Source organism: Thunnus thynnus, chromosome 3 (genome assembly GCF_963924715.1).
Source record: "Thunnus thynnus chromosome 3, fThuThy2.1, whole genome shotgun sequence".
In the NCBI taxonomy this organism is placed as follows: domain Eukaryota; kingdom Metazoa; phylum Chordata; class Actinopteri; order Scombriformes; family Scombridae; genus Thunnus; species Thunnus thynnus.
Genome location: NC_089519.1, coordinates 33,349,654 through 33,359,008, shown reverse-complemented (window position 1 = coordinate 33,359,008; position 9,355 = coordinate 33,349,654). Strand labels below are relative to the sequence as shown.

General features: G+C 42.0%; 1 protein-coding gene across 8 annotated transcripts in view; it reads right to left on the bottom strand.

Annotated features, from left to right (window-relative positions):
- Positions 1-832: 832 nt before the first annotated feature.
- LOC137180183 (CREB3 regulatory factor-like) overlaps positions 833-9,355 on the bottom strand; it is a 35,046-nt gene continuing 26,523 nt past the window's right edge. For all 8 annotated transcript variants that reach the window (XM_067585465.1, XM_067585469.1, XM_067585466.1 and 5 more), the window contains one exon: positions 833-9,207. In XM_067585465.1, the coding sequence (XP_067441566.1) occupies positions 9,092-9,207 (116 nt within the window). In that variant the 3' untranslated portion in view covers positions 833-9,091. The remainder of the gene's footprint in view (positions 9,208-9,355) is intronic.

Here is a 9,355-nt window from a genome sequence, read left to right as displayed (position 1 = left end):
GGTGCTGTGAGGCGTTTAAGAACCAGGTGACCCCCCCCCCCCAACAAAGGAAATGCAAAATCTTTTACTCCTGTTACCACATGGTGCGACAAGGTGAAACGAACAAAAAAAACCAAAAAACAGACAAAGCAACACCTTTAATTAGCCTCAGTGTCACCTTGCTGCTTCACAGATAACCCTCGTTAAAATTTTCAAGGAACAATTAACAACTTTCTGTTAGAGAATGACTTAAAAAGGCTGATTTTGATAACATTCAATTAGCTCCATCTCTACTTAATTATACATTAAAAAGGAACACAGACACATTTTTTTTATTTTAAAAATATACTTTAATACAACAGCTGCATATAAATATTAAAATATACATTATACAGGTTTACAGTACACTCACACAAAACCAAAACAAAAAATATTAGGCTTCTATTTGTACGGCACTTCTTGTATTTTTTTTTGTTTGTTTTTTTTGTTTCGTTTTTTTGTACTATTTTCTTAAAGGTTACTTACTGACGAAGGAGCTGTACATAAAGATGTGTTAATGTGTTAACAGGTCCAAAGTATTACTGAAGTATTGTGATTACTGGGTTACTGAAAGACAGACGGAGGGAGGAAGAGGAGGAGGAGGAGGAGGAGGGGAAGGGTGAGGAGGGGGAGGAAAAGGGAAGAGGGAGGGAGGGAGGTGGGGTTGGGGGGAGAGAAGTCAGGGGGAGGGTTGCTGTACATTATATGACATGGCATTGTGGAATGTTTGCTAGTCTCTTGGTTTTCCTTTCCTCCCATCATTCAGCATGTTTTCAGAGAGATTAAAGAACCATCAAGGATGTGATTAGTCAAGTCTTTTTTTTTTTCTCTCTCTCTCTCCACAGGATGTCTTTGTTGGATAACAAACTACCTTTTCATTTCTAATCAGATAGCATGCCCCCCCTCCCGCCCCCCCATTCCAACATTTCCTGCTCACATCCACAACCGGGTCTTTGATCTCGACTTATCATCGATCTCGACAGAAACGACTGACTCGGTTTTGGTTAAAGCCACAAGGTGTGTCTTAGCTGCATCTCTTATATTTTCGGTACATTTAAGACACAGAGCTGAGCATCTGTATTTCACATCACTGGCGATGTTTCAAAAAACTAAGGAGGTTGTTTAACCTCTGCGGGACACTGTGGAGAACTTTAACAGACTGCTAGTACAAAGAAAAGTTACTTGAATATATACTTTTAATATACATGTTGATAGATACGACTGAGATATAACACATAAATTAGTGATTAGAGTTGTAGATTATTTTCCAAAATGTCAAACTACTCCTTTAAACTTTAAAAAAAAATATAGCATCCCTGTACTTGAACTTCCAAATTTATTGCAAAGGGTCTATTGGTCAAAAATAGTAAAAAACGGTTTTAATATAGGCCGACCACCCTTCAAAAAGAGGTCAACAACTCTTTCTACACGGTTTTGAAGATTAAAGAATCATCCCATTTCCCAAGTTGTGGCTCTATATCTAAATTTAAACAAAGACGTTTGCCAAAAGTGATATTATATATATATGCTTCCTTAGTTTGTATGAAGCATCAATAAGATAAAAATGTTTTATTAAAGGTGCATTTATCAACATTAATGCTATTTCCTAAGGATGACTTTATCTTAACTCTCTTTCTCCTACATCCAAAATATGTAAACTTCACTTACTGGAACTAACTGGAATTATGTTTATGTAAGGAAACATGAGGCCAGACACTGCTGTGGAAACTAAAAACTGATTCAAAGAATGAATGTTACTGAGTTTCCTAATTACACCGACGAAGGAACTGCGGTTCGTTCACACCTGGTGGATGCCGGTATCAGTGCTGATATCTATCCACTGATTGGATCGCTGCATCCCTACAGTTTCTCATTATTTTACATTTTCATACATAACATGTTCATATTTTTCTTGCATTATAGAGAATAATCAAGATGTGTCACTTCTGGCTTTTTTTTGTTTGGATTAGTTAGAGGTGCAACTTGGGAAACAGGTTAAAATTTTGATTTTTTGATCTGCAAAGATTCTTTAAAGATCCTAGAAATACCTTTAAAATAGTGTTAAGTGTTTATAAAAAAACTAAGATTTAAATATTGAGTATTTCTCTTTAACATGAAAACCTCATGAGTTGAGTTTAACACTGAAAAACTCAGTTAATCTGCTTCTTCAGGACTGTGTGGGTGCAGTTTGATCAGATTGTCAAAACAAAACAAAAAGTGTCATCACATGTAGCTGAATAAGATAATAATAAGACTTTCACGGTCTTTAAATAATCTCTTTTTGAAAGATCGCCACAGATTTATGTATCAGGATGAAAGATGCTTAGCTCTGTGATTTGAATGTAGTGATAAAATATGAGAGGCACAAACTGGAGCTAGCTTCAACCAGCTATCTCCACCTCAGCTTCACTGATAAGAAAAACTCCACGTGGACCCACAGGTCTAAACTGACACCTCCCCCCCCCCCCCGCCCCCCATCTGGCTCCTTCCCAGAAGGAGGTTTCCAGGTCAGTGACAAACTAGACAGGGGCATCGAGATGCAGGCAGCCACAGCAAGGGGCAGCAATTCAACTGAAGCCCTCCTCTGCAACTGCCAGAATGTGACAGGGGGCCGAGGTGGAGGTGGAGGTGGAGGTGGAGGTGGAGGGGGATTAAAAGGTTTTGGATAAACTACTCCGAGGCCCCGGCTAAGTGCTGTTTCCCTCAGCCTCCTCTGCCCGGAGGCCTGTCGCCTTTGAAACAGGAGAAGCCTGAGTGTCTCCAACAATGCGAGCGCTGGAGCAGAGTGGGGACGGGCACCCGGAGGTCAGCAGCGTCCCACCAGTGTAGGCTTACTGATGGGTCTATTCAGCCCGCCGGTCCACAACACCTCCATGCCTGGTCCAAAAACCCACTGCAGTCACATGAAAAGGTGTATGTCACTACTACTCCATTTGTCCACCTTGACTTAGTGTTTTCTAAACAGGGATAATTTTAGAATTTGGACATTTAAACCCAAGCATGCCGGCACGCATGGCAGAAATGGAGGGAAATGTTTCCGGGCAAGGCAGGATTTGACACAGGTAGCTGTTGAACCTCAAACCTTGCCAGCTTTAATAATCAATTCATCTACCAATTCATCATTTAGTCTATAAAACGTTTATAACAAGTTCTCAGAGCTCAAGTTGAGGTTTTCAGACTGCTTGCTTTGTCTGACCAACAGTCCAAAAACAAAGGATATTCTATTTATTATGATACAAAATAGAGAAAAAGCAGCAAATTCAAACTTAGCAGAGGCTGGAAGCAGTGAGTGTTTGGTATTTTTGCTTGCTAAACTTCCAACAGTTAATCAACCAAATTAGTTGTTGATTAATTTACTGACGACTGATTAACCCCGGATGTCCGGTGTCACGCCCTCGTCGCGTTTCAAACGTCCGCTGGAAGGTTTTTAAAGCATCTTCAAGCAGTTTGTTATTCAGCAGACACACACACACACACACACACACACAAACACACACACACTGTTTCCATGACAAACTCTCGCACATAATCCCTTGTAAAACCACAAGGTGTCATTTTTATTCTTCAAGAAATGATGAATTAAAACGTGTTAATTAGTGAGCTTTAAATGTTGCTGGTAGGTGCAGTTTTTTTTTACTTTTGGACAGAGCTAAGCTAGCTGTTTCCAGTCTTTATGCTAAGCTACGCTAAGCTAGCTGCTGCCTGTAGCTTAAAATTTAACGGACCAATATGAGAGTGCTATCAAACTTTTCATCTCACTCTCATTAATAAAGTATTTCCCAAAATGAGGAACTACTCCTTTAAATATTAAAGTCATGTTGATTGATAATAAATATCAGCATTTATACACATTCACAAGTGAATTTTACTGTTTTATAGATGTGAACTGCTGCTTCACTCGGGTCCAGTGGACATCGGCACACGGCCAGGACTCGGGATGGATATCGTTAGGATTTTATCAATATTACTACTATTATCGGTTCTTTTTCATTACTAAAGAATTGCTTTTTTAAAAATATATTGTTTTAAAAAAGAGTAAATTCAGAACTATTATTTCCAGAGCAGCAAAAGTTATGTTTACAACAGCAAAGTTACTATTTAAACTCAATAAAAATTAAAATTCTTAACATTTTAGACCCAATTCAGAACCAGGTTTCCGTGGGAGGCATCCATAGCTATGACAGAACGCAACACAGCTGCGTTCGGTGAACATCAGGGGTTAATCAGTTATTCGACTACTGGTTTCAGCACGACAGTCAATTATGGAAGAAGGCTGGTGCACAGCAGAGTCTTACAGGCTGCAGCCAAATGTTACCAGACTTAAATGAATTAAAATAAAGACAGATTTCTTCGTTAGCAGCCCTACTAATACATTAGACATCTGAGGAACTTGAGCTCAGTCTCCCCTGTCTGTGTACATTTGCTCTTAGGAGTTTCAAAAACACCCTTAACAGCTGAGGTGGACTCAGCTTTCACTGCGAGGACAAAGGTCAATTTGAAACTTTCTCTTTCTCAGAAAAGCACATCAGTGTCAGACAAGTTTCATGACTGTTTACTTCTCTCTCTCTCTCTCTCTCTGTCTGTCTCTCTCTCTGGCAGACGGTGACACCCAGTGAGGAAGTAACTCAGATAGAAATTGTCCAGTTTATGCAAAGTCATTGTCCATATTAGGTCAGAGCTGGCTAAATCTGTAAGCTGAGAGCACCAGGGCTGTAGTCTTTAAATCCTGGCTGTTCCTCTCTTGACCCGGGCTGAGCTCTCCCTGTCATGACCGTCCTGCAAACAGCTACAGAAACATGATCAAACAGCAGAAATCTTTGGGTCATTCAGGTTTACCCCACATATCTGCCTCCTGTTTCCAGGTACACATAAACAGACACTTTCTGGGAAACTGAGTCAGGAATGTGAGCAGAGACAAGTGGCCTTGCCAAGACTGGCCACTCCCCATTAAAGCTTTACAGTTAAAGGGATATGCCGTGATACAAAAAAATGTCAAAATGTTGTTGTTGTTTTTTTTTAAAAGAGGAAAGATGCTACGTCTTGTTTGTTGTTTGAATCTGTGGCAAGGATTCACTGTGTTACAACAGTTTTCTCATCAGTTCAGTTTTTGGCATATAGATGAATGTACACAGCAGATGGTGTTTTGTGTTACGTAACACCTCTTTGGAGGAAGAAAAACATCAGGACAAACTTGTGCATTCAAAGTGGAATCCCTCCATAAACCCAAAGACCTCGCCGTCCTCCAACGTGACAGATGGGCTGTCCAACCTTTTAAACTTTTGTGATTTGTACAGTTGTTTTCTGCGGCCTCCTCTCTTTTTGTTTGTTGTTGCATGAGGGCATGTGAAGGAAGCCGCTGCCAGCATGAGATCCTGTGACTCTGCTGGCAGCGTCGTCAGCTTCCCAAGGCTCGGGAGAAGTGGGAGGAGGGAGGAACGCACTTCTCAGCAGCAGAACCAGTGCAGAGTGCACCTTTAACCAAACAGACAGAAGGGTTTTCTTCTACTGGCTTCAATGACCTTGTCCTCGATCATCAGTCTTTTTTTTTTTTTACAGTAAAATTATCACACAGAAACTCTGACCAGGCGGACCAGGTTTCTGTGGTGAGCCTCAGTGACATCAGGATCTCCTGCTGCTGCATCAGGAATCTTTTCTTGCAACGCCACAGACTATCAGTCTTTGGCATCAGAGCTGTAGAGCTCTGTTCACCAGCTGCAGAGCTCCATGATGAAACCTTTCCAGCTGAGCAACAGGAATCCGCTGTTTACAGTACAGTACTATACGACCATGAGAAACATTTCCCAGAAATCAAAAGGATACAGAAACTAAAACAGGGGCGAGACAAAAACACCCTGAACTCTTGTATCCACAGTAAGGATGGAAAGATTCACTGCATTGGTGCACCGGCATAAACATTCACGATGCAATTGCCTTGATTAAAAAAAATAAAGTGTGCACTGGATGCAATTTGAGATGAACTCACAATGCATTGTTTCTAAGATCTTTGCATCAGTAAAATCCGATTTATTTATATATAATTATAAGTAGAGGCCCTATGCCTTTATTATTTAGCAATGTGACCAATAATTTGTGACCAATAATGTGATATTTAGATTGATTCCTCCTCTCTAAACTGTTTCTCAAGCGCGCTAGCATGCTAAAGCTAAGTGGCGCGCTGCCAAAAACGTCCCGGATGGAACTCACGCTCTACAATTATTGTTCCACACAGTCAGAGTAAGTGGATTATGAAACTATTTTGACAGTAACTGTTTGAGTCGAGGAGCATATGCATGTAAACTAGAGACAGAGGAGATGCTTACTGAGTTGCAGTACTAGAGAAACAAATATGTAAAGTAAAAATGGCACTTTTGAAGTTAATTTATGATTTGCTGAATGCTGAAATGAAATCAAACTCTCTGTACCACATTGAATTGCATAGCATCGTTCTTTTGCATCGCCTTGAATCGCATTGTGTGTGAATCAAATCGCACCGCACTGCAACAGGGGTGAATGGTATCATATTGGTGGTTGCTTCATATGTATTTTTAATGTATCGGATGGTCGGCAATGCATCGAGATGCGGCCTGATTGTTAGAAATGCACGTCCCTAATCCACAGCTTTCAAAATGACCACGAGCGAGACCTCAAGGAGGCGAAGAGTTAAAAGGTTAACTGCTCCTTTCCTGGTTGAGACAGGAAATTGAGTTTCCATAGGAGAGGAGCAGTGTGTTATAGAGCAGCAGCTTTGGAACGCAGCCCAGACGGGAGCTCATCAAGGTTGGAAAACAAAAGGGGGGACTGCTTAGCTAACAGCCGCTCCTCTACTTATATTTCCCAGAGATGATGTTCACAGAAACCGGTGCCAGCTACTGTTTCCATGTATAGGTTTTAATCTGGAAAGGAAAATATTTTGGCTGACTTTTTTTTTTTTTTTTTTTTTGGCTGAACATGTGATGGGACCTGCACTTTTTTATTCTTCCATGTAAAGTCAAGTGAGGCCGGGCTCAGAGCAGTAGTCATGGGTTACGTTTTACTTTGTAATAGGGTTTTAAGATCAGGCATAATAACACAGGTCCCTGTGGCTTTAAGCTCCAGGCACTTCAGAAAGGCGTCATTATGCAAACAAACTGCCTATTACAACAGAACATGCTCGCAAGCCAAAACCCAGTCAGCAGTTACTGCCTGATGCCTCCGCTCAGGTTTGCATTGCTTTTTTTTATTTCTTTCTCATCATACAGTAGCACCATACTGAGACAAACCGAGACCACCAGTTGGTCACAAAGCGCCGAGCGCCCACGACAAGTCTCTCAATCAATATCTGTCCTTAGAAAAAGGTGCCAAGAGTCTTTTTTTTTTTTTTTTTTTTTTTCTTTTGGAGGATCTGACGCCCTCTTCGAAGGTGCTTAGTTGCTCTTACCACAGTGCAAATCAAAGGGTCCTTGATGTTTTTTTTTTGTTTTTTTTTTATGTCCAACAACATTTAGAGACCTTGGACAGGTTGGTCTACAGCTTCAGCAAAGACCACAGAAGAAAGGCAGATTTCAAAACTCTCAAGACTGACGCCCACTATGTGGGCTGTGGCATTGTCAGATAACAACAAAATAATATAAAAAAAAACAAAAAAACAAAAAAACAAATTAAACTTATTTGCTTTCTAGATCTACAAGTGTTTTTTTTCTCTATTTCTCATTGCAATTCAGGAAGGTGCGCTACATAATCAAGTCAGGGGTTGAGGAGAGGGCTTGGGGAAGGCATTGAGGACACTTCCCTTTTGTGGGTAAAAATAAAAGCCACTGCAGATAAGCTAAAGGAGCACCAGGCTGCAGAGCTAAAAAGGCTGACCGAATTATGAACTGTCAGTCATTTCCTGTGTGTGTCACACCGCAATCTCACAGATCCACAATGGTAGTGCATTTAAGGTGAAAAAGTCCGTTTCAGTAATGTCATCCTTTAAAGGATGCATGCTGGTAAACATGACAACAATCAAGAGTGTTTCTTATCCCTCATTTCCCAAAACAAAATGACGTGTTAATGGTTGGCAGCATCTGAAGCAGTGAGAGGTTTTGGTGTCCCAGTGGTTCAGCAGTATCAGTTATCTTTGGTCAGTTTGAATTAAGGTGCAGTTTTCTCTTTCGGTTTTGACTTTGCTTACATTTTGATGGGGGTGAAGGGGTGTTAAAGAGGAAGGGAGGGCAGGAGGGAGGGGGAGTTGGGGGGGGGGAGTGGGGGGGTATTAAAGCTCCAAGGACTTTTCCACAACAAGCATGCTGTTGTTTCCATTAACAGCTGGCCTGGCATTAGGACTCCATCTCTTGCTGTGTGTCACAGCGCTTACTGATATTTCAGATGCCGATGCAATCCAAATGGTATGCAGTGCTTCTATAGGAGCCCAGCCAAATAAAAAAAAAAAAAAAAACATACACCCGCTTCTTTGTTTTCCAGGCCTGGGCTCCTCCCACTTCCTTATTTTAGCGCTTCCTCTATCCTCAAATGCCCCCTCGCCCTCGGCTCACTACCGGTCCCCTGCCGACAACTACGACCATCTACAAAACAGTGCAATGTCTATTCATAGGCACAATGGGATACAAATACAGCACACAGAGGGAGAGAGGAACACTATACACGCTCATACAGTATGTTACATGTCCAACACACGCACACATACGCGCGCACACACACACACGCACACACACACAGACAGAACACAGAATACAGAGACGTCAGCAGCAGCAGCAGCAGCTCTGGCCTGGTGGTGGTTGTGGTGCAGCCTGCAGAGACAGAGCAGTGAAGAGGACTGCTGTTTGGAGGGCCAACAAGAGAGGATCAGGAACAGGGTGGCAATTTACTCCCATTTTGTTTAGGCTACTCCTTCCTCCTCCTCCTCCTCCTCCTCCTCTTCTTTCACATCCTCTCCACCTCTACTTCACCTCTTTGCTCTTACTTGGAAGCTGTGAGAGAGAGTGCGGAGGCCGTGTGGCGTGGAGAAGCCCCCGTCAGGTCGGTGGTGCTAGGAGGGGGAGGGGGGCGTGGGAGATGGGGGAGAGGAGAGGAAGAAGGGGGACGCCGGGTGAGTTTAGCCCGCTGCCTCGTCTCCTCCCTGCGGGGGCTCTTTGCGCTGGCTCTGACCGTCCGCGCTGGCCGCCAAAATCCTCTGCACAAAGTCTTTGGTCCGCCCGGCAACTAAAGGGCCTGCAGTTGTCATGGAAATACATTAGGAAAAAAAAAAAAAAAAAAAAAGTGGAGAGAGACAGAGAAGACAGAAATAGCTCTTTCAGTAAAAATCAAAACAAAATGTGAGGGTAAACATAGCAGATTATATTAAATTCTTAAGATTAAA